The following is a 26,028-nucleotide window of genomic DNA, read 5'->3' as shown; positions in this document are numbered from 1 at the left end:
CTGTCTCCATGTGTCTTAGCACAGCTTCTAGGAGCATCGTTCCATGATCTTCTCAGGCACAGAGAAGATCTGAGGTGACACCAACAAGTGAGCAGTTCCCAGGATCTGCCTTTCTACCCTTTGTTAAGGTGGATACCATGTTTCCCATTTTCCAGCCATGACTTTTCAGATTTAATGGAGTGACTTGGTAACTAGATCAGCCAGTTCTCTCGGAACTCTGGGATGCCTCTCCACAGGTCATATAGACTTATGTATGTTCAGGTTCCCCAGGTGATTGCAAACCTGATCTTCTCTTTGCTCCTCCAGTCCATCCTCTGGAGAGGTGTAGGTAGAAAGGTTGCCAGTGAAGACTGAGGCAAAAGAGTTGTGGAGTACCTCAGTCATCTCATCTGTTGTTACTAGTTTGCCAGCTGTGTTCCTCGGTGGGAGTGCATTTTCTTTGACCTTCTATTTCTCTCTGACATACCTGTAGAAGCCCTTCTTATTCTTTGCATCCCTTGCCAAGTTCAGCCTCACCTTGGCCTTCTAACCTGCAAAACCAGGCAGTGTCCTTTTACTCTTCCCAGAATACCTGTCCCTGCTTCCGCTGCCTGTTCATCTCCTTCTTGCCCTTTAGTTTGAGCTCAGCTGCTCTTAGTTTGGTCTCAACTCAGCAGTGCCAGTCTCATGCCTTCCTTTCCTGATTTCTTACACCCAGGGATTGGTATCTCTTCAGCTTTAGGGAAAGTATTCTTAAAGGTCTGCCAGCTCTGTCCTGCTCCCACGTCCCTGAGGACAGTTTCCTGGGAAGCCTATGGATTTAGCTCCTTGAACAGCCAGAAGTGTGCTGTTCCAAAGTTTAGGATCCTGAATGGACTCTTTGCCTGTTCCATGTCCCTCAGGGCTGCAAACAGCGCCAATGTGTGACTCCTGTGGCCCAGGCTTTCACCAATCTGGTTGCCATGGATTAGATCACTTAGGTTGGTGACTAACAGGTCCAGTGTTGCATCCCTTCTGGTGAGGATTGTCTTATTATGTGTCTTAAGAAGCTATCCTCCATGCATTCCAGGAGTCTCCTCCTAAAATAGCTTTCTGTGCTACTCTTTCAGTAGATTTTGGGGGGGTTGAAGGCCTCTAGCAGGAGAAGGGCCTGTGAACATGGCGCCTCCTGTAGCTGGATGAGGAAGGCTTCCTCAGTGGGCTTCCCTGGATCAACCACCAGGCTGACTTTGTTTTGTTTTTTTTTGCCAATATGCCTCAGCCTGCTTGTGGCTGTTCTTTCAGACACAGCTCTTCACACTCTATCCATTTCTTACTGTAGAGAGCAACATTCAGCCACTCCTTCCTAGCCTGTCCCTTCTTTATTAACAGCCTGTAGCCGTCCACAGCCACACTCCAGCTGTGGGATTTTTCCCTCCAAGTTTCAGTAATGGCAACTAATTTGTAGCTTCCTAGCAGCACAGAGGCTTCCAACTCCTCTTGTGTATTGCCCATGCTGTGTGCATTTAAGGTGATGCAACTTGCTAAAAAGGGAAAGATGGTATGGGTGTTCAGTAATTAGTTGTGTGATCAATTTTTCCCTTTTTTTTTGGTGTCTGACAGTAGTTACTCTGTAACAGAAAAGTCCTGTTCCTCTTGTTCCTGATGCTTTTGCCATTGATTCCTCTTTTTTGAGTAAACAATAGGAGGAAATTAAATTTAATAGTCAAATTCAATATCCAGAAGTAAAAGCAATTTGAAACGGTAGGTTTTATTTATACAAATGAGCTACTTCCAGGCTGCTTTATTGTCAGTGCTTTCACTTCCTTTTCAGTTAATGTTTGTGTACTTCTCACATGACTGAACCATTGTTGTATTGAAAATGGATAATTATTTTACATATTAAAAAGAATATGGTTTTGCTGCATTGTTGGACAAGTGAGACTTCAGATTCCTCTGAAGTGCATGATAGAGAGCAGAAATGCTGTAGGTGGTATACTATAGGTGTATATATTAGCACCTGTATTATTCAAGTACTGAAGGACAGGATGCAGAGAAGATAAAACATTTTGGTGTTATGGTGATAAAGCTCTGTGGTTTCTGCCCAGGATTTTTCAGTCTTCATACTGTGATTTACGAGTCTGTTTGTTTCATAGGTAGGGGACCCTACAGGTTGGTGTTCAGGTCTCCAGAGTTTAGTAGCAGCTGACAACACAGGAAAATACTTAACCTGAAAGCAGTTTGCAGTGTAACTGTGAACTGCCGTACCTGAGCAAACTCTGCAGCACCCAGCAAGGTTAAAAGGTCATCTCCATGGCGTGCTGTGTTGGGCTTTGTTAAAATTGCTGCAAGGAAGGATCCATCCAAAAATGTAGAGCTGAAGTATCTGTGTGAAAACCCATCTTTTTCTGTAGATGGCTTTTTCTTAGATGAAGGAGTGTCTAAGAGTATTTCCCCAATATGCTTTGGATTTTTACTGGACTAGCCACTTAAGATAGAGCAGTTGGGACAGGTGAAGTGGATATCTTTTTATTGCCCCATACTGTTGTGTGGATTTTTTTATTTTAGACACATGAGTTTTAGCAGAATCATTGTTGTGTTTAGTCTTCTGTCCATAATTTACTGTGAAATTAATTTTTATTTGTATTTATTATACTTACATATATCTATAATCTGTGGATCATGCACCTGACTGCTTCATGTAATTGTCTGAATTTTCCAAACTTTAAATATCCAGTGGAGAGAAGCTGTGTCTAGACATGAAAATGTTTCAGTTTATTTGCCTAAGTGTAACTTCTTTTCTAAGATTCTAGCAAGTTCATCTTTGTAAAGGAAAGCAGAAATCTAAGTGAAATGTATTCACATTGTACCTAATAATAATCTCGTAGGTGCAGATGTACCTAATAATAATCTCTTGCTATTTTATTCTTGAAGAAGTTTTACTTTTAGAGGTGCTGGTGTGGAGGAAGGTAGTTACTTGATGACACTACTGATCTTCATATTTAAATTGCTTATGCTCAAGGCCAAACCTATATAAAACTTTATTTCCCATATAAAGGTTAAATACATGCTTGAGATGAGATTGACAAAACCGGCCTGGTCAGTTGTGTGAAGACCCATACTCTGATGTCGTGGTGTTTACTTTTTTTATCTTTGCAGTAATTTTTACATGCACTTGCTCCTTGCCTCATTTATTTTATATAGTGTAGGAGTTCTTTTTCCTGTTTAAAGTGTGTGACCATGGGAAAAGATGAAGTATTAAAACTTCCATAGAACTTAAAAGCTCACCACATGCTTTCTGTCTTTAACACTCTATATTTATTGCCTATTTTGGTGAACGCAAAGATGAATGAAACAAACTGGATCCATTGCTGCTGGTTAAAGAGGGAAACTTGAAAAAATACCTTCATAGCTGTTTTTTATCTTCTTGTTGTTAGAATTAGACTTAGGATAAATAAGGGCAGCTGATTAGGGCAGAAGTTCTCGTGACTTACTCAGTTGACAGTGCTGGTAAATGCATGTAGTCTGCGTCTGTAGTCTGCTGTGTTTTGCCATCAGAGCCTGGGCTGCCCAGAGCAGAGCCAGGGAAGGAGAGTGATGTTCCATCCGTGTTAGCCTGTGGCACCCCAGGGGGACAGACGTGGCTGGGCCCATTGGCTGCCATGGTGGGTGAGCTGTGCATTTGCCTCCCGAGATTGTTAAAGGGTGGTTCCAGTGCGTTGGGTTGTATAGGAACCCACTGAAAAACCTTCCAGCATATGAGCGACAGTGAATCAAAATTTAATGTACTGTTCCTCCCCACCCCCAGTGCAGCCTTGAAATTCTAGTTAAAGGAAAACAATGAGCCTTACTGCTAAGAGTCCGTATTCTGCATTTCATGCCTGATTTTGAAGGTCATTAAGGCAGTACTTTCTTAAAGGCAGCTGTCAGTATGGATGGTGTGCTGTTTAATCTTTAAATGCTTTTTAATTGTTTGTATTGGTTCTTGTTTTGTCTACTTGCAGTTTTAGACTGGATGTGAGCTAAATGGATATATTTATCCATTAGTATATGGATATATATATAAAGTATAAATTTAGTTTAGGTAATAATATTTAGCATAAATATTAGTGTATATATAAAGTTTATGCTAAATATAAATAATATTTAGTATAAATATTAGTGTATCTATAAAGTAATCAAATATAAATGTTTTTTGCAGGCATTTTTGAGCTGTCATTGAATACCAAGATTGGTAAGATCATGGACACGTACGCCAGGGCTCAGGGCAATCGCATGAAATCAAGAATATCTATTGAAAAGGTAATTATCTGTATTTAAATAAAAAAGTATTTCTGAGCTTTTCAATATAATAAGGAAGCAAGTGAACTGGTTTATTTGGGTTTTTTTCTGTGGGTTTTTTTTAATATGTTTTAATTTTGGTTGTTTGATATTTCAAGGAGACAAATTGCTTTTGCTCTGCATTCTGGTGTATTTAGTGTAATTGAACTGAGAGATAGCATCATTTAAGGAAGTGCTTTTGTCTTTCAAGGTGATGTGATAAAATTGTGATGTATTAATTTCATAGAATTCACCTTGTTTATTAGAATACAGATTTTATTTTAGAGCAGATTTTTTGAGTTTATATGTAATAATTTAAAATACTGCTACAGAGTCTTATTGAATTCTATGAAGCCTGTTTTAGGGTTTACTTGTAATATCCTTAGATCTTGGTTCTTGTCTGGTTTATCCTTGTTTTTGCATGAACGTTTAGGAAATACTTTGGTGAAAAAGAAAATATATCTAGCACTTACAAAGAATATTAGGGGGGATTTCTAATATTGAATTAAGTTTATTTATTGTTTTAAATTTTGTCACTTAACTTGGAGAACATAAATACTGTTCCTAAAATTTTCTTGCAACTTCTGTAAGCACTTAATAAAGTGAAAGTTGCAGTTTATCCTGAAGGAACAAATTTATTTATCTAACCGTATTTCTCTAGGTAGTTGAACACAGATGAGTAATTTTCTAGGTCCTCTTTGGCTATTAATAACTTCCTTATTTGCAAGTTGCTGCAACAGTAAGAGGAGAAATTGAGCAAGGAAGCATCCTATCACATGAAAATTACATTATTTTATTTCAGGAGCAGATTTTGTTGTTTTAAAGAAACAGTGTCTGTGGTATATGTCCTGGTTGATGGCAGAGGGAAGGTGGTGCGAGACAGCGAGGCTGGTAGCCCGTTGTTTCCTGACATCGAATGTTAACTGCCATATATTAAGCAATTTCTAGTTATGGGTGATAATCTTTCACTTTAAGACATGTGGTATAAAATCTTGAATTTTATTGGTTTATGAGGACTCTCCAGCTCAAATAGAGATCTTCATCTACAGTCAAGAAGTAATTTTGCATCCTTAACCTTAACATAAACTTACTTTAAAAAGACTTTTAAAGTCTGCCCTTTATTTGTTTTTCTGTTTCAATTTACTAAAGAAAACAAATACCACCCTCCCTGCCCCACCAGGTTCTTAGACCTGTGGGTTACAGAAGCATCTCTCTAATAATGACAGTGACTAGTGATTCCTCACTGATTCTAGTAGTTGCTTAAAATATTACTGCTGTGAAGTGCTCCATCAATTGCTGTTAGGCATTCTGGACTGTGTGGTTCTAGAAACATTAATTCAACCCTTCCTGCAGAGTTCTGACTCCATTGTTTTGATCTCTGGCTGCCTCCTCTTGATGTTTACCTGTGAGGTGTCTATTTAGATTATGGTGTGGAACTTTCATTCTCTTAGAGCCAGGCAGTAGGGTGGTCAGAACTGCACTGTATTTCACCTTCTGTTGATTTACAGAAGATTGCACTCTGATTCCTGTCCTCTTTGTCACAGCTTACAGGAATTGTTGCAGTAGTAGCTCTTAAAAGTCAATGCACAGTTATGGTGTGCATATTTAAAGCCTTAGTTTCTATTTTTACAAAATTACCTCAGAATATTCAGTCCCTTTAAATCCTAGAGCAGATGAAATCAGGAAGAGCTGCTTTGTTATTTAAGAGCAGGGGAAATGTGACTGTCCAGCACTGCACTTCATTTCTCTGGAGATTGTGGCATCGTAAAGGTTGTTTGAAATATTAGAAAGCAGTTGTTTTATGAAACATTTCATGAGACCAAATATCTCCTCCAGTGTACTGTGATGGATTTGTTGATAATGATTTCTCTATTTGCTGAAATAATGCAAATCTTTGAATTACTTAGCTGAGCTAGAGGTGTGATAAGAATTTTCACTGTTCATGTCTGAGCACCTTGACAGTATTTTTGGTTTTCCCCTGGCAAAACTTAGTAAATTTGAAATCTGTCCTTGTGAATAAAATAGGATTTCTGGCAGGAATTTATGTGAGGAAAGAATACAAAGTCCTAGAGGCCTACCAAGTAGAGCTTTACAGACTGCTTGGGTGTTCTTTGCCCATATTTTGATGTACATTGGAAGTGTAGTAGTTACAAAAAAAATTATTTCATTGAAGATGACATCTTATCCTTACCTAAACTGAGCTGATAGTCTTGGGAGCTTGCTAGTTTTCAGTTTTTAATGCGGTTGTGTCTTCTAGTTCGGGGTTGTGAGGGAACTTGCATCACTATCTGTTGGATAGAAGGATTTCTCTGAAATTTAGGGTCCAATCCTCTGCTGTCACAAGCACAATTTTGATAATGATAGGAATATCAAAAGCTTACTAAATATAGGCTCTCAGTTAATGAGGGCTTTAAAACACCTCCCCCCAAACCTACTGCTGGTTTTGTCTTTTTGAACCACACTGCAGTAATAACTAAGACTTTAAAATTTCAGGCTGAAGATACTCACAGCAAATTTTTATATGTTTGCTTATGGATATCCTTATTTTTCTGCTTGAATAATTTCTATTCCTTTGCTGATGTTCACCTTTCTTAAATTTTTACAACTGATGATCTTTTAGCCTTGGTTTTTGGAAACTGTGTAAACTAATGTTTTAGTCTGCTTCTGTATGAAAGCCTCTGCATTCCAGTGATTATCCTCCATAGTCCTACTTTCTCTGCTTGTTATGAGTTAATCTTCTTTTTACATGTGGATAATACTGTATGTGCAATTACACAGGATGTCCTTCTCAGTGACTCTGATGTCAGTTCTTTCACTAAAGGATGCATGTTTGCTGTTTTCAGTGCAGTGTCATATAGACCATTCATTCATTGCTATGCCATGATCAAGAAATCGATTAAGGTGTTTTATTTCCCAGGCTGTGAATATGCAATTCAATTTTAAAGCTTGCTTTTAGTTTTTAAGGACATAACTTTGTGTTTCTTATGGCTGTTTTTTAAAACAGTTGTGCTGAGCAAGTTCTTTCTGTATGATTTGTTGTTCTCCTTCTTAACTGATGACACCTGCTTATTTCAAATTATCAACAGTCTTTATTTACTTTTTTTTTCCTCATTAAGTTTATTAATGGTGATGATGCTTGACATCAGCCTCAAGATAAATTTTGAAGAAATTGCTTACTGACCTGTATCAACTCTTCTCAAAACTCTCTTTTTATTATCTCCATCCTGGCAAAGTCTTAATTTCCAAAACCAGCTCTTTTAGGTAATTCTGTCTTTGTCTGGTTTTGTTAATGCTTCATATATTTAGGTGATCTACAGAAGTCCAGGTAGATGGGATTTTTTCCTCTGTGTATGTAGCGTGCCTGTTAATTTCCATATGGTTATTATTTTCACTTTCTGAGGTTTTTTAATATTCATTAATATGATCTGAAAAACATATGTCACTTTACTCCTCCTCATTTTAACTATGGATATTTTATCTCCTCAGTTGTATAGTGCCACCATGGGCTACCAGAAGTGCATATAGTCTTGGATGGTGGTCCTTCCAGACCTTAGGGAGATTTTTCCAGTTGTTTCATCTTTCTTCTTCTCCCACTTCAACTTAATATTCTCCAAAATGTTGAATTGTCTTTCACCTCAGTAGTTCCTCATACCATGCTCTGGTTTTTAGTTACCCATTCTGCCTTTCAGATGTTAAACTAGGGAAAGGTACTTGTGTATAAATATGTGTAATAGTTTGCAGCTTTAGAAAAGCCAACTAGGGAATAACAATGATCCCTTCGAGCTCAAACTGGAGCACTGTTGGCTTGCAGAAAATTAGCAAGTCATGTCATATGAATGTCTTTTTTTCCCTAATTACTATTTTGAATGTTGTGACCGATTAAAGTATTATAAAAGCTGAAAATGAGACATTTCAACATGTGTGTTTGGCTACACAAATTACTTTTGTACAAGATGAATGAAGGAATTACCAGGGAACAGTCTTTGAGCAACAATTAGTATTGCAGCCTCCTGTAAATTTGGAAGATCCAGAGAACCAGAGAAAGGCACTGACAGCATTCTTAGGAAAGTACAAGGTGGGAGCAAATTGTAGCTAAACATGTAGGGGCAAGGGAATAGATAAAAGTGGAAATTAGGTGAGTGCTTCATTATTTTATTTCAAATGACCCAATAACTGCCTAAAATACTTTATGAAATAGTTCAGCTATTACTTTTCTATAAAAGTTACTGTTTTGACCTTGGCTGTCAGTGTGGCAGTCTGACCCTTATTGGCTAGTATTCTGAAAGGTATTTTGGGAGTTTCAGAGATCCTGAAGTTCTGTTTTGCTTTTGTCTGTTCATTCTAGAAGTGCTTTCCTAATTTTGTGTTGCCATGAGCATAAGCACAATGACACTGGCCCCCTGAATTTGACTTTTGACCTAGTAGCATTTGGCTTTCAACATAGTAGCATTTGATGCTGCTTTTTATACAGAGAAAAATTAAAATCTTTATTGAGGTTTACCTGTAATATGTAAAATCACTTTTTACTATAAAGGGATTATTTTTGTTGTGGGAGTGCCAGAAATGTGAAATTCTCTGTCCACATTTGGCTGTCTAGCACTTCTGCTGTTGTTTGAGAAGCTAGATGAATTTGAAATACTTCATTATAAGTTGGACATGCTGATTTCTCATGTCATTTTTTAACAGGGCAGTCTTATAGAGAATAATTATTGGGTTAATAATTTTTAACCATCTGATGTTCTTATTTGTCTTCTTAACCTCCAATTTGCTAGAGAAGAAGAAAATTTTAAATTAAAAAAGAAGAGATTGCTGACTTCTTAAAAACAATTCAGATGATACTGGCTTTTTTACAAGCTGAGTGAACTAGTTTTTGTTGTTCTGTAGTCTTATTTGCCTTCATAGTGTTAGTTGTTTTTTACTGCTATGCTTTGTTACACTGGAATAAAGTCTTGGATTCTTCAGCCTTTTTTAGCCATCCCTGGGTGCTTGCATGTCACCATAAACGTAATTACAGGAAATGTTACAAGAAGTATTTACATGGGATTAAGTTACAGTTGTTTTATATTCTTCATGGAATGGGAAGGAGTGTATGTGGATTTTCTTGGCAGTTTTTGTTTGTTTGTTTGTTTTCTTCTCCTCTGACTTCTGAAGCCACCCCCACTACTTCTCCTGGCTAAAATTGCTTTTCATCCTATTTAAGGAAAAGGTGATGGAAAAGCTCCATATAGAGGCTACAATGCAAGGAATAGATGGGATTTGAATTTCTTCTTGGATTCATCTGTTCTTTTTTTCCATCTGTTCACTTCTTTCCTTTTTTTAAAATACAGAATGTCAAACTATTTTGGAATAAAAGTATTGTTTGAAGAAAATGTACCTGCTTCAGGTTCATGTCCTGAAGTAAATTCAAACTTCAAACCTGGTGATTTATGTACAAAATGATTTGAAATAATAATCAGAATAGCAAAACTTGTGGGGAGCAGAGAACAGGGGGATGGACCATTTATCTGAAACTGAACAGGTATTTTTTCTTAATTTTTTTTTCTTTTTTTTTTCCAGAGTTTTGGTGAAAGTGTCCTGCAATCTATGAAGTCACTGCTACACAGCAGGAAAGAGTTATGCAATGTATCGGCAGAGGAATGCTTAAATCAGGAAGAGCAAGATCATTTTATTGAGGTTTGCCATAATATTCCCACTTACATATATTTTGTGGCTGTGGTAGAAAGCAATCTCTCTTGAAACAGTATGGAAAGCTGCAGGACAATAAATAGGAACAATGCTGCAAGTTACTGGCCTTAAAATCTATTCCCCCTATTGTCATTCTTGAATTTAGTCACTGAAGTCTTAAAAAGGCTGTAACTTTTCAAGGTAACATTTCTCTGCTTCAGAGGATTTGTGAAACTAGAAAAACCAGGGTGTGTAAATAGATGGCTTGGGTATACTGCATTTGTAAGCACTGCTGTGATTAAGGTTGTATAGATGATATCCTAACAAAGTAGCAGAACACTTTGATTGAGGTCTGAAGATTAAAGCTCAAGCCTCAGAATTGCAGATCTAGACTTATTTTATGTGATTATGAATGGTCTGAAAGCTGGACAAGGTCTGGATGAAGTAGACCTGAGGGAATGTGGGACTATCTAGGTAAATCTGAAGCTGTAAGGAGGAATTACTTGAACTGTTTGAGTTACAAGGCTAACAGCTACTTCCCCAAAGGGAAAAGAAAAAAGTAAAAGCAATGTCTACCATGTACTTTGTGTTATGGGTTTTACAAGACTTCTAATTAGTAGTGGACAGGTCTGACAAGGAGCTTAGAGAGTGAGAGGCTGACCTGAACAGGCCATGCAGAGATAGGGAGAGCTGAAGCAAAGACAAGTGAGGAAGTGGTTAGGGGAGACTGATAATTGCATAAGCAGTAGCAAGAGGCAGATTGATGAGTTAGGGTTGCTTGGAGAACACCAGAGGTTGTGTAACTGAATGGATACAGTCAGGGGTTTAGACATTTGGGAAGCAGGCAAGAAGCTGAATTTGTGAAGGATGAAAGCTGTGACACATTAAGGTAAGGACAAAGAGCTATGCAGTGGAGGTGTGAGCAAAACCTTGTCTTTATCTGATCAGGCAGATCATGCTTTACAATCGATGAAGGTTTTCTTGTCTTGTAGAAAATACCTGACAAATAGCTGGGAATATGTTTTATATGCCTGCAGTGATGGTCCCTGTGGAGAAAGTTGACTGTATTTAGTTACCATATGAGATCAAGCAATTAAGGGTCCTCTGGGTGAAATGGAAGAGGGTCAATATCCTGTCACAGGACAGGTATTTTTTTCTTATGAAAATACAGGAAAAAGATACTTATATGGAAGATGATGTTAGAACTCAGACTTGAGAAAACCAGAATTTAGGTTTTCCTGTACCATTTCCTTTGTAGCCATGGCTTAAGATAGCCTTAGAATACAGTGTCTCATACACTTGTTTTTAGTTTATAGAAAGGACTTGTGTTACTGATGACCTTTTTGTTTCCTTGGCCTACTCCCCAACAACTTTTGAACTGATATATTCTGACATGTTCAAGGTATTAAAAGGTGATTTTTTTTTCTGTGAAAGCTGTTGTTTGGCCACAATAAAGAGATCCAGATTAGCCAAGGCAAAAATCGACAGATTCAGTAGTGATCTCTTTGACAGCTGTCTGCTCATTTCACAGTGTAAAATTGCCCTTCATTTGTGTGAAGCTATGACTCCTGCTCACTGCCCTGTCTCTCACAATGAGTTATCCCATGGGAGAAGATAAGGGTTGGAATCATTATCTTGAGGAAGAGGAAGGGACATGTAAGAAGACAAAAAACAAACACCCATTAAAGAAAACAAAGCAAAACTGCCAAAAAATCCTAAACAACAACACACTCTAGAGCTTCTCAAAATGTTCTTCAGAGAACTAGTTTTTTTCCCAGGTAGCTTACATTGTTTAATATTTTGCCCCTTCTTGAGTAATTCAGTTCATATTGTGCTGATAAAAGTTCATACTGTACAGATAACAAATGTAGAAGCTGAAGAATGTCTTGCAGATGTTGAGCAGATGAATTGTGTAGGAGTTGAAGAGAAGGTGTAGGAGTTGAAGAGTAACGTTGCTCAAACAGGATTGTTTCACAGTTAACACGGTGAATACGGTGCTGCAGATGTGTAATTTGTCTGGAGCTATTTGGAATGCTGTGGTGAAGCATTATTTTCTTTATGATCTTGTCATACCGACATAACGATAAGTGGATTTAAGCAGGAAGATATTAACTGGAAGAATAAGATCTTTTTTTGCAGCATGAAACCCTATGAAATAAACAAGACAGAATTTTTCATATTATGATTTCAGTTGAAAATAAAATTTGGGGTTTGTTTTTTTGCTCACACTTTGAAAGGACAAATTCAAAGCACAAAAATAGTTCGAAATAGAATTCTGGGCATTTATTTTTTGTAGCTCTTACAGAGCTCTTTTTCCTCATTTACAGAATTTCTGTGTATGTACAAGGAGGTAGCTGAACCAGTTAATAATATATCAATATAAACATAGTGATGTTCTTTGAAGTAACTGGAGTAGCTCCTGCAAATTTCTGAGTTATGGTTTAAAAATTGATGTATTGCGTAGTGCTCTGAAAAAATGTAAAGCATATAAAACTAAATTTCAAACATCAGTGGAAAAAGTATTTAGTCTCTGTGCTTTATTCTGTATCTACAAAATGGAAGAAAAGCTTATTTTCTGACAGCCTTGTTTGGAAAATAAATGTCTTGTTATTTTTTTTTTTTGAGTATGCAGATGGCCTCTGGATTTGTTGTTAGGGAAATAATAAGTGAGAACTAAGGTTATCTGATGTATGAAGCAGAGTTTGAGCAATGACTGACTCTCTTCAGTCTGTTTTGAATGGTACAAAACACCTGTATACAGAAAAGAGGGACAAGGTGTGATAAAATATTTCACTTGTCCACAAGCACAAAAAACTGAGGTAAAACTGTTATTTCTGGCATACTTTAGGTTCTGGAGCCTGACAAGACCTTTTTTTTTTTTGATAGGTTGAATATTTTAATTCTTTTAGGTTAGGGTTTGTTTACTTGGCAATGACATGCAAACATGTGGCTTAAGTAATCTGTTGTGTTTTGGCCTCAGGCTAATCAATTTACATGGTAAATTGCATAATGGCATTATGCTTTATTCAGTATATCCAAATGTATAACAGTTTATCAGCTTGGACAGATTTCGGACTGAAACAGTTTCATCCGTGCCCAGCCTGAAGCAAGGACGGATGAGCACTGATCTTTGCAAAATCATCTTTATTTTAACAGATGTAATGAGGCATGTATGTGCTGCTCTGTATATACCAGCCACTAGAATAATTCCTGTGTAGTGAGTTTGAAATGTTGTGTATGCTCTTCAGTCTGATCTGACCTTTCTCAGTCAAACAGTATAGCATTACCATTCTTTATGTATGACTGTGTGCTGCTCTTTGAGTAAGCTGTGCTGCCCTAAGGTATGGTTTTTGTGGCAGTAGAATGAAGCTTTAACTTTAAGTCTGCTGAATTTTAAACTCTTAAATATCTGCAAGAAACAAACAAAAAAAAATACTGTACTTCACTGTACTCTTGTATTTATTTTACAGATTACATTTATAGGTTTTGCAGAAGGGATGGGAACTGCTCACTTGCAGGTACAATATCCGTCTATCTATACTGGAAAATTTCTTCTCAGTAGCACCTAGATTTTTAGATGGAGGAAATTTGGTGTTTAATTAATGGAATAGATGTATCTTAGGTATTTAAAAGCCTAAGATTTAAATGTCATTGAAAAGTTGAAAATAATTATTTTAATATGATAATCAGTGTTTTATATATATTTACAATGTTACCTGGGTCAGTCTTTGTATTAGGATGCTCTAGAACAACTTCAATAGAGTGCAGGGGGATGTTTGGGTGGGAAGGGCCTCAGTTGCTTGTGGTTTTTGTGGGTGCTTTTTTTTTGTTTGGGTTTTGTTGTTGGTGTTAAAAACTTGTGTGTATCAGTATTTTGGTTTGCTGTCTTATCCTTAGTTGAGTTGTGCATATTGATATGGTGCAGTTGCATGTGTGAAACTAAACTGAACTTTACTGATCTGACTTCTAGCTGTGAATTGCTGATGGGGATTTAGAAGTCAGTATTATGGTTATGCCATAAGATGTTATTCTGGAGATTTATATATATAGATATATATAGATATATAAAGGAAATATTATTTTAAAAGGTGGAGTGTAGCAAACTAACAGAGTTATGATGTGCTGTTTTCATAAATTACAGATTTAGCTTTCCTGTGCAGTTTACATATCAATATAATTCATAACATACATGTTCACAGTAAAATTCCATATTTCTACTCTGTCTAGATCTTAGTAGAGATTGCTCGTAATAGTTTCCTGATGTTTTAAAATGTAAAACAGAAACTTTAAATCCATTTGTGTTCCATATTAGATCAATGTTGCTAATTCTTCAAATTATTATACTAGATATTATTTCAAGTATGGGTAAGAACTGTTGGATCATTTAGAGTTAGATGGAATGTAGGGAAAGTTGGACAGAACAGGTTTATGGAGATTTGCTTTGAACCGTAGGGATCAGTAGTGTTTGGACTGTTGGAAAAAAAATTGGAACTCTTTCATAGGCCTCTTCTGTATTAGATAAATCTAAAGGTTGTCCAAAATCATGTTAAAGAAGTGCCTTGCTCATGTTTTTGTGATAGGGAGCTGGAATACTGTTCAAGAGAAGGACACAAAGATCATGTAGAGAGAGGTCCATTGAGAGCCATCATTAGCAGAGGTCGCAGTAGTTGGGTATTTTGTAGGATATGCAGATGCTTTTCAGCTCTTTCAAGATTCTGCTTTATGACTTTTAGGCATCCTCCAAGTATGACCTGAATTAAATCTTGTTTACACAATCTTTACATCACAGTTTGAGAGAGTAAGCGAGGGACCGAGTAAGAAATAGGGGAGAAAAAAACTTTACCAGAATTAGCAGCTGTTAGGATTTAGGGGAGGTATGAAATCAACCCCATTGTCATTTGCCTGCTCTTTTTTTGGTTTTGTATTCTCAATGATTTTTATTTAAATTCAGGAATTATCAGCTGTTTCTGTAGAGCTTCCAGATGTTCTGAAATCTCTCCAGTTGCGCAAATTAAAAGAAAATGAGGCTGTGTTTCTAAAAGACATAAAGAAAAGCTTGGCAAAACCTTATGTCATGAAACATCAGGTAAAATTTTTGTGTCTTCTTGCATGTCAGAAGCATTACATTTTGCCTTCTAAAGAGTTTAGCCTTATTACACCCTGTCTTGCTTTCGATTTTGGGCCATCTTAGCCGCAGTAGTATTAATATTATATTTCTGTTGTTTCATGAAAATTAACTGTGTTGTATTGTTTACAGAAAATACTTAAAAAATATTTAATTATGGTACTGATCCTGTGCTTCTGCTAGGCTGTAGTCCCTTTCACTGGCAATTTAGAAAGAACACGAAATTTGTCAACTTACCTATCTCTGCTCTGCCCAGATAGCTTTCATCTTCAACAGACTTTTTTGTTGAAACAGAGGTGCCCATAATCAAGGGAATGTCTGGTGTTCATAAAACTCAGTGATCGCTTTTCTTAAAAAAATTATAAATGCTGTTAATGATAGAATTTCTATTATTTTTATTTCTATATTGTTCCCATTACTGCCATGCTAATTAAATTCTTTCCAATTACAAGCATTGCATATAAGATTAGAGGTACCTCGAAGAAACAGATATCCTATAAACTGAAGTATTATATGGCATAAACATGCTCTGAAATACTGTGTTCCTCCACAAATTTTTATCATGAATTCTTTAATGGATTCTTGGGTGCATGTTATCATGGTTGTGTTACATTATTGCGCTATTGATTTATTCAGAATGCAGACCTTACAAAAATGAAGAAGTCATTCTAGCTATCACTCTGCACAAACTGCTGAATTAATTTCCTTGTATTTGAAATATTTTGAAATTATTTGCACTTCATAAAAATGCATTGAATGAATCCCTTGAAGATTGCTGTGTCTGTTTTCTTGTTGCTCTCTTTTTCTAGAATCAGCTTCCTGAAGTCTTTTGTGTGATGAGGCTGTCTCCTTCATTCCCAAGGATCAAAGCTGATTATATATTCACCTTGCTAAGCAAGTATACTGCAGGCATAAGGTATGCAGTGGAAATCAACTCTTCACAAAAACATCAAACAGAGACCACCCATGGAGAAGATGATGACACCAATCAGTCAGTTTCTTCAATTGAGGATGATTTTGTCACTGCTTTCGAACACTTAGATGAAGATGAACCTTCAAAGCTACTAAGTGCTGGTAAGTTCTTGCACACTTGTGGAAGTTGGTATTTGAAATTTTGGCTGTTAGAATTTAATAAAAAAGTAAAATTAAATATATTGTAATTTATTTTTACATTAATCATGCTTTGTAAAGGGATATTATGAAATGGAAAAAAAATTTTTTTGCTCTTTTCACAGCAGTTTTCCATGAGTTTCACTCATGGACAAAAGATTCTAATCTTATTGTCAGATGGATATCAAATAAAATCTTGTTCTACTTTATGTGCTAAAAGATACATTAATTTGTCAGTAATTAGATTTGTATAATAGGATTTAAAGAAAATGAAAGATTGCTTTAATCATGAAAGATGAGCTAGCATTTTGCAACAATAGTAAACCCAGAAGTTGCCATTAAATAATCTGTTCAGTTTGCTGTAGTTCTGTGGAAATTCTTGGTTTTGAAGCAATCTCTTTTTACCTTTTTTATTTTTTGTTCAGGTACATGCAGCTTTTCTTCTCAAAACCATCGAGATGCTGCTTCACAGACTGTCCCTGCTCAATGTTTAGAAGCTGTTGACTCAAAGATTGTTGTGGGTTCTGCACATCGAAAATCATCTCCCAGATGTTCTACTTTGATAGATATTTTGGGACTTAAGGAGCGGTCCTCAGTAAAGAATTCAGTTACAACCTCAATTTCTGATCCCTGGATACAAAGGAGTTTCTATAAGCCATATAATCCTTCTGATCAAGGTGTTAATTTTTTACGTAAAACGTTGTTTTCTTCCTCTCCAGCTGAATCCTCTGAGTCAGATTGCTCCAGCCCAAGCCCCATCATCTTCTTAGATGAAGAAGGGTATCAAAAAAGCTTGAAGGCAAAACTTCAGCTGCCAAAAATTCCAGTAGTAAAAGATGGTATAGAGGATTCAGACTCAGAAGTGAGTGAATTTTTTGATAGTTTTGATCGGTTTGATGAGCTGGAACAAGCCTTGGAAAACTCTTGTAAAATTATTAGGGATCCCATCCTAGGGAATCCTGCCCAGAAAAGGAGGACTGCGCATGAAAAATTGTCTTCTGCAAGCATTACGATGAACCCTCAGAAATTCAAGTTTGATCGTCCCACTCTGCCAGCCAATGTAAAGAAACCAACTCCTCGTAAGCCGGAGTCACCGTACAGCAGCATCTTGGAGGTCCCGGATTCCCCTCGCCCCGTTAGAACATCAGGGGAGGAGAATGGGGGATTCTTCAGCCCCATTCGAACATCGGCCTTCAGCCCCCTGGGGAGCTGCGGTTCCTCCGAATGCCTGTGTCGAATTAATCTTGCTGGAGAGGGGGCAGGTCCAAGTCACCGTGGTGCAGGCTATGACAGCTACTCAGCATATGCTGACAGTGTTTCATGTGAAATACTGGGTTCTGTTCTTTTTTCTGAGTCCTCATCAGAGCAAACGTGTGCAGAGAATTATTCAAAACACAAAAGGGTGACTGTAAAAGAGAAGAGGCGGCAAGCTACAGATCTCAAAATGAAAACTAGTAAGGAACCAGAGAAGCAAACAAAATCTAAACATAAGTCACTAATGATAAGAGACAGCATTCAAAAGTTTGCAACTGAATTGGTTGAAAAAAGTTTTGGCAGTGCATTTAAGGACCTCCAAAAAGGTGTTTCTTCATGCACAAATGCACTTTGCCATTTGGCTGCTAGGTTGACTTCTTCAGTCTTTCAAATGGCTTTTTATGAGATTGGAAGACGCAGAGCAATCTCGCTGAAGGAGCGTGCCATTAATGGCATAGCAAACTTCTTGGTGAGCGAAGCTATAACTGGTGCTTTGAAAGAGTTGCGTCAGGTAAAGAAACAAATATTTAACAACACTGTTGCGCGGTTTGCAGCAGATCTCGCTGAAGAACTTGTGTTTGAAGGAATTATGGAAGTATGCCAGTTTTCATATCCATCAACACCTACTGCACAGTCCTCATCATTTGATTATGAAAACAAAGTGGTAAGGTCCTATGCCCGAGATTTGTCTGAATCTGTCATTCAGGAGGCATTTATTGAACTATCTCAGGTTGATGTGACCTTCACAACACAAGCAGCCATTAGTGTTTCCATGGACAATATCAAATATGTAAGTGCAGAAAGTATGTTAGAGTCAACACAGACTTCCACAGTTTCTCCTAATTTTAATGATAGGGTAGCACAAAAGCCAGTCCAAGACTCCAAGAAGGAATATACAGTACAGCAGGCTCTATTTTGTACCTCTGGTGTTGTGAGTTCAATACCTGTGCCCTTAGCTGGAAGAGCCCTTTCTCAGCAGCAGGTTTCCTCTGATGCTTACAAAGTGAAAGTGTCCACTGTTCCAAATGCTGATGACAGTACAAAAATATTCAAAGACTCCACTCATCCATTTTTCTCCAGCAGAATGAGAGAGGAGGAAGTTGCTTCTTTCAGAAATATTTATCTAACTTCAGATCATGGTCAAAGTACGGAAAGTACTCCATCCATCTTCTGTAACCAGAATGATACCAAACTAACAAATAACAGATCTGCAATGAACAATAATTCAGAATTAACAAGTGGGTCAAAAGGCATTAATACTTTCTCTGGAACTATGGTAGATATGATAGTAAATGAAGCTTATGAAACCATAACCTCATCTAGAGTAACAAAAGCAGTAGAAGAGTATTCAGATTTCTTGACAAGAAAAGTAATAGATAAAAAACCTAATGTGCAAGGTAGTGGTGAAGACACCCCCAAGAGCATGTTTGCAGATCATTTGGCCAAATATGTCATAAAACAATCTGTGGAAGAAAGTAAAACTGTGTTATGCAACACCAGTGAGAATTTAGCATGTAATGTGAGCTCACAGACTTACAGAGATACCAGTCGAAAAGAACAATGTGTGATAAAGAAGCAAGAGGCTGAGAAACAAAGTAATGTTTCTATAATTGTGGAACAACAACAGTTGCCTTTGAATAATCCATGTAAATTTCTTACTCCAACTCATTCTGTTCAGTGTATTTTAGAATCTAAAGATTGTTGGCAAGAACAAAAAGGAAACAATTTTTCTTCAAAATCACCACCGCCTTGTTCCACTGTGACTTTTGCTAGGCATGTTCTAGAGGACTGTACTGACACAGGAAGCTGTTCAATAACATGCTTAAACAAGCCTTCCAAAAAAAGTGATACCCAGAAACTATCAGCAGGAGCTTTGAATTACAGGCAGACTGATTGTTTTCTGCATGCAAATAGCTTGCCTTCAGAGATGTTTGGCAGTGAAGGTGCTTTGCAGATGGAAGAAAAATCTAGCCTGAAACATGGAAATACCTGTTTACTGCCCGACACACCCCCACCAACTCCTCTAGTACCATGCCAAAGTAGTTCTGAAAGGAATCTAAGAAAGCTGTCCAAGAAACTCAAGGGAGAATTAGCAAAGGAATTTGCACCTGCAACACCACCTTCTACACCCTACAATCCACCCACTGCTGATTCATCTGAAACTGAACACGACTCTTTGGAAAATGAGGAATTTATGCTGAAACTCATGCGGTCGCTTTCTGAAGAAGTGGAAAGTAGTGAAGATGAAGATCATTCTGAAGTGCCTGTTGAGAAAGGGGAGCATTCAGCCAAAACAATTCAGTATGCAGATAGCCTAGCTAGCCACATAATTTCCGTAGCGACTGAAATGGCTGCTTCCCATTTAGGTGGTAAAACAAATGAAAGAGAAGCTGGCAGGCAGGCTCAGTTAGGGATGCAAAAGAAAAGATGTAGATATACTGCATTTGTAAATATCCCAGAAGAGACATGTAGTTCCTTGTGGAATTATGCAGGTGATATGGCAGGAAAAGTCATCAATGAGGCCAAGAAAGTAGTGAAATCAAGGCATTGCAAGCTGTTGAGGTTGAAGCGGGTTAACTGCCAGGTAGATTGCTTTTATGTGAGTAAAAGCGATAAAGATGGTAATTCAAAAGAATGGTGTGGCCCAGTACAGGACCAGTGGCTGGGGGAGAGAGATTCATCTGGGCTTCCTTTACCACAAGGTTCAGGCACAACAGGTTTGACTTCCAAGTACCCAAGCTGTGAAAGTGTGACTGACGAGTACGCAGATCACATTATCCGCCTTCTGAAAAGAGAAGGAGGTAACGCCGAGCTCTTGGTGGATCAGTATGCCAGCAGACTTGCTTACAGGTCTATCAAATCAGGCTTGCAGCAAGCTGCTAGAAAAACCAGATTCAGATGCAGCAGAAAGACATTTCCTGGGCAAAATGCACAGGTAAATGGTAAGCTGGAGCTGATCAAAGCAGGGAATAAAGATGCAGTACAGCAAGTGAAAAGCAGCATTCATCACTGTGGAGGTCAAGTGTTTGAGAGGAATGTCTGCACACAGAGAACGGAATGTACAGAGTTGTTACATTTTTCTGAATCCCTTGCTCACAGTATCACTTGTGATGTCAGGAAGAAACTGAAAATGTCGGGAACATGTTTGCCGAAGTCTCTCACAGATTCCTGTCTGTATAAAAAGACTGAATTTGATGAAGTCACCGGGGATCTCATTAAAACAAGGTTTTCTAGAACTTTTCTTCCTTTCTCCCCAGATCATAAACTCTATCATAGTACAGGTAATATAAATGAAAACGGCTACAGTGAAGGTATAATTCAAGCTATAGAACAATATGCTAGGAAAGTAGCAGATGATACTCTAGAAATGAGTTTAGAGTCAGCTGTTCTCCATGTGGCTGAAAGCAGAAAAAATGGGGATAAGCTCTCACACACTGAGAAACTGTCTCCTTTTCCTGGAACTGTCTGTAGATGCTGCAGTATGAAGGAACATCGGTACTGTACAGAAAGTATGTCCCATCATCTACCTGCACAAGGATCCTGCATTCCAGTGAGGCATTTTCTTCATTCTGGATTGGGTGGTGCCTGTCAAAATTCAAGAGTGTTTCAGCTTGATATTCCCAAAATTCATGTTGATGTAGAGCAGAGGATGGTGTTTTCTGACAAGGGAGCTACTGCAGCCATAGAGAAAGCAGAAAGAGAGCTGAGTTACACAAGTCTGACAGCTGACAGTGGTATTGGACAAGATGGAGTCAGTTTTGCTGAAAGCCTTACTACTGAAATAATGACATCTGCTATGACTAATATTGGTCAGACAGTTACCATAAGGTAATATTAATTTTCTCTTATTGTTGCATTTTTTACCAGAAAAAGGATTGTTAATAGAAATATGTGCTCAGAAGGAATGTTAGATATATTTTCTTAGAAAGATACACTTTATGTTCTGAATGCTTTCTTTTTGTTCTTCTGGTTAAATCACTCAGAACTAGGGAAAAAAAGCTTTTTTCCATCTATATGAGGTTGAAACCAAGGATACTATGTATGTCAGCACATATGTTCTAGTAGGTGACGAATAAGTGGAACTTTTTGTTTCAACTTCAAAATAGTACCTACAGTTGCACATACTAGTCTTTACAGGTTTTGTTGATCTATGAGCCATGACAGAATCCAAGTGTGTTCCCCGTTCATACTTCCTCTTCAACATCTGATGCTGGTCAAATGAGCCATTGCTTTGTTGTATGAAGACTTCATTTTTTATTATGGCTGTGTTGGGATAGTGTCTTTACTACTAGGAAAAAAAGCAAAAGAAAAATAACCTGTTACTTTAAGAAAAAGAAACTTACTAAACTACACTTTAGCTTATAAAATAGTAATACAATAACGAGGGAATTGACTTTGAAATTCTTGTGTATTTAGCAAAGAGTAACATACTGTTTCCTTTATTAGGCTTATAAATAGGAAATATTTTCCACAGTAAATCTGTTGCAAACAACTCTTTCCTCAAACTGATTGTGCTGTGACCATAGTGAAATCTTTTCAGGTCCAAGAGCAATCCGTACCCTTTTTTTTTTTCATTTTGAAGTAATTTTTACAGTAGGACTGAACTAAATTTTTCAAGGTTTGATATGAAACACATAAATACTAAGAGCATAAAAGTGGTCTTGAGTATATTGTTGGTCTTTGCACAACAGGGTTGAGTCTTTACTTGATGTGTGACTAAAGAAAAAAGTCATGTGATGTTTTTCTGTACCTATGGTATCAAAGATGACACTTTTATTTAAAAATTCTAATTAGAATACACCAACAACAAAATGCAGGGTTCAAAGGGATACTGTTTATTATTAAATTTGGAGCAAGGAAGCATTATTAGAATTTTGCTGTGACAGAATTTATAAATATTTCTTCTATTGTCATCTAGCGTGTGGTATGTAATGCATATGATCCTCTAGAAACTGCCTTGTGTGATGTAGACAGCTGGTGCTGGTATAACTGTAAATAAAAATGAGAAAAATTACCTTTTTTATTACCCTGGTGGGTTCCAGTTCAGGAACATATTTGTGCAAATTTGTGCTTACTGGAGCAAAGTGTTAGGCATGATGTGGTTAAGGTTGGCTTTTTAAATAGCGAATGTTACTGTGGCTGCTTGCTATGTGGGAGTAGGCTGATCATTTTTCTTGAACTTCCTACTGCTTCATAAATACATATATATAGATAATCACAGTGTGCACATGAAAGTTAGTTCATAACTGCATGTTCTCATTTGGTAAGGTTTTTTATTTGGTTGGTTTTTTAATAAGGAATTCAGACTTCAAATGAATTTTTAAAGTGTCTTCTAAAGATTAACTTCTGTGGGGTATGGTTGCTTGATTGGTTTTTGGATAAAAAAATTAAACTTATTTCCTGAGGGGAAAAATTCTGTACAAGTCATGCATTGCTACACTTTCTTGAAGGAGAAAAACAAATCTTTTTTTGCAGAAAACTTTCTAAAAAATGGAATCCTAATATTTTTGTCACCAGTTCATACTTTAGCATTTTGCCCTCAGTAGCAGACTACTTAAGTGCTAGTACTGAAGGCAGGCCAGGGAAAATAGCCAAACTGTTCTAGGGTGAACAAGTTCAGAAATGGTAAGTCTTCTGCTTGACAGGTGTACCTCGATACACAGGCTGCAAGGCTGCAGTGCCTTCTGTGCTTCATAGCAAATAATATTCCAAATGAGAGAATTCTTTGTACCACTCTCTTTGATTTCTAATGAAAGAATTCCACATAGCAATCCCTGATGTAAGCCTGTTGATGTCTCAGATTAATTTGGTTGCACTATTTCTTGTGTTTAGAATAGGGCACAAATTAAGGGATTCCCCACCTTTTCTTTTCCTATGGAATTTAATGTCTTTGGAATGGGGTTAAATTGCTGTGAATGAACTAAACACAGATCAGCATGAAATGCAGTGATGTTTTTGTCTTAAATTTTTGTTTAGCTCTGTTGGAAGAGAAGGATTTCACTCTGTTGAATCTGTTGTTAGCCAGCAGATGAGTCTTAGTATTGGTGATGATAGCACTGGGAGTTGGTCCAATCTAAGTTTTGAAGATGAACATCCTGATGAGAGCAGCAGTTTTCTTCACCTAAGTGACAGGTAATTATAAAGATGTTAGTATAGTTAAACAGTTACCTTGACATCAAATAACTTGTCATCAAGTGATATTTCTCCTGGGGTTTGGGGGAGAAGAGATTATTTTTGTCTTCAACACACAATGACTTTTTTATTAAAAATGGCTCTAATATCATGATTTTGTTTTCTTACAAAATGTTGTTGGCCATGAATGTTCATACTCTGTAAAATATATGGAGAGTGCATTGTCATTGATGCCAGGGAATCACATCAAGTAAAACTGTACATACAAAATTTAAGTATTAGCAAAAGATGGAAGCATTTTAAAAACAACTACCTTGTGTAAAATAAAGCTTGAGAATACAGTTTATAAGTTGTGCTCTAAAATATTAAAACCTAATCCTTGAGAAAACGTTTTCTATAAATTAATTTATTTTTGAAAAAAGTAATAGCTTAATTTGCATGTTGAGCTTTTACAGCTGTTTTTGTCTTTTTTGGAACTGGAATTTATAAGCTGCTCTAACTGACATTGGTGGAGTATTTATATACTGCCAGCCATAGAATTGCAGGTGTGTAATACTGGAACTTACCTGTTCAAGTTAGTAATGTTTTCTACAGAGCTTCTCACTGTACTGTTCCTGGCTGATTGATAGCTAACAAAGATTAGAATGGCAGTTCTAAAATTTGCAATGTCTCTGCCTGTTTCCAGGGAGAATTATACTGAGAGTTGTGGCCCCAGCTTCTGTAGAAGGAATGTATGAGGAATGAATAAACTTAGTTTTTTGTGATTTGATATGAAAAAGTTCAGCATTTCTGTTGAAGAATAGCAGAAATGAGAGAGAGATTTTTTTTCTTTAGTTAGTACTTCCATCATTGCTGCGATTAAAGAAAGTATGTGAGACATGCTTGCTTATGTAATATCCAACTAGGTTATTTGGTACCAATGTGAAACTGCTCAGTTAAATGTTTGCGGTATTTTTCATATTTTGCTTAACTACTACTACAATTTATCACTCATGCACCTTAATAATTTTGTAAAAAATGCATTAACTCAGAGTTATTTTATTAAAACATCATCTCTTATGAAAATGATGATGCAAGTGAAAATGATGATGAAAATCTGAGTATAAGGGAGAATATTCACTATGTTGGCAGTTACACAATAAAATATAGATTAGTTGATAAAGGGAAAAAGTATAAAAAAATTCTGGACCTGTAGTGGTGCCTGTGTTGTATTTGTGATTTATCATTCCCAAAACAGATGTAAATGAAAAGGTAATTTTTGTAATTTGAAAGAAAATCTGTGTCTCATTAGAAGAGGAATGATCTCAGTTAACATGTTAGTTATAGAACGGGAGGCATAATTTGGATAGTAAAGTGTTGATGAAGGAAAGGCATGTGCAAATTGATCAGCTGGTTTTACAGAACTAATTGTGGCTTGGTAACAGCATGTGTGTTCATCTGTGTTGCTGAACTTTATCAGGTGGAAGCAAGAATCTGGGGTTGTTGCCTTTTGTAAAAAAAGATAGCCAGGGGGAGACCTGTAACAAGCACAGACTCAGTGATAATACCCTGTTGTGGTTTAACCCCTGCTGACAACTAAGCTCCACCCAGCAGTCAGTCATTCCTGCCAAGGTGGGATGGGGGTGAGAGGTGGAAGAGTGTAGGTGAGAGCACTCATGGGTTGAAATAAAGACAGTTTAACAGGTAAAGCAAAAGCCAAGCACAAGCAAAGCAACACAAGAAATTAATTCACTGCTTCCTGTGGGCAGCTCCATTAAGATGAAAAGTATTTAGAGAACTTGCTAGTTAGTTATGCAGGGAAGTGCTTGTGTCTTCTGCTTTTCATGCCTAAATCTGGTGACTTAAATTTAGAATTAAAAAGTTCTTAAGCTTTCTCTCTAAGAAAAGTTGATTTGTAGGTATAAGCATAGGCATAGACATAGGCTTTCCATCCAGCATCCAGGTTGGGTTATAACTCAGAGCAGAAGCCTCTTGCTTTTTTTGTTATTCTTCTGCTGGCTTTTGTTGAAGAGCTGCATGAACAATTACAGAGGCATTATAATGCCTTTGTCTGTTTATTGCGTGTTTTGTGGTTACAGGAGTTTATTTAATAGACTGCTAATTTGGCTGTTAATTAGGAAAAGGTCTCATCTCTTTCTCATACCTCACTGCAATCATATGATTCAATATATATGATTATTTCAGACCAGGATTGACCTCTTTAAAGTGCCTTGTCTCTTACCTAATCAGAACAGTAGTGTGCAGAGGTTACTCTGTTAGATGACAAGTTCTTTATCCTTTAGCCTGCAGACCAGCACAGCTTTTACTTCTATTTTTGTTCTGCATTTTTAACTTCCAGTGAAGGAGGCACTGTGAGTGTAAAGTATTGATACCAATAGGCTATATTAACTTTTTTTATACCTGTATTTAATGATTTAAAGCCAAATTTAATATTTCATATAAAGTGTGATAGTCTCACACGGTAG

General features: G+C 37.1%; 1 protein-coding gene across 8 annotated transcripts in view; it reads left to right on the top strand.

Moving 5' to 3' along the window:
• AKAP11 (A-kinase anchoring protein 11) overlaps positions 1 to 26,028 on the top strand; it is a 50,929-nt gene that overhangs the window by 14,896 nt on the left and 10,005 nt on the right. For 4 of the 8 annotated variants that reach the window (XM_063149361.1, XM_063149358.1, XM_063149356.1 and 1 more), the window contains 7 exons: positions 4,160 to 4,260; positions 9,835 to 9,951; positions 13,413 to 13,460; positions 14,894 to 15,028; positions 15,877 to 16,141; positions 16,603 to 21,259; positions 23,408 to 23,563. In XM_063149361.1, coding sequence (XP_063005431.1) covers positions 4,160 to 4,260; positions 9,835 to 9,951; positions 13,413 to 13,460; positions 14,894 to 15,028; positions 15,877 to 16,141; positions 16,603 to 21,259; positions 23,408 to 23,563 — 5,479 coding nt within the window. Of the gene's footprint in view, positions 1 to 4,159; positions 4,261 to 9,834; positions 9,952 to 13,412; positions 13,461 to 14,893; positions 15,029 to 15,875; positions 16,142 to 16,602; positions 21,260 to 23,407; positions 23,564 to 26,028 lie in introns of all 8 variants that reach the window. The other 4 variants (XM_063149362.1, XM_063149360.1, XM_063149359.1 and 1 more) reach the window with 2 other exon arrangements.

The sequence above is a fragment of the Melospiza melodia genome, chromosome 2 (assembly GCF_035770615.1).
Source record: "Melospiza melodia melodia isolate bMelMel2 chromosome 2, bMelMel2.pri, whole genome shotgun sequence".
Lineage (NCBI taxonomy): Eukaryota > Metazoa > Chordata > Aves > Passeriformes > Passerellidae > Melospiza > Melospiza melodia.
This window is presented reverse-complemented; position numbering and strand designations above follow the sequence as displayed.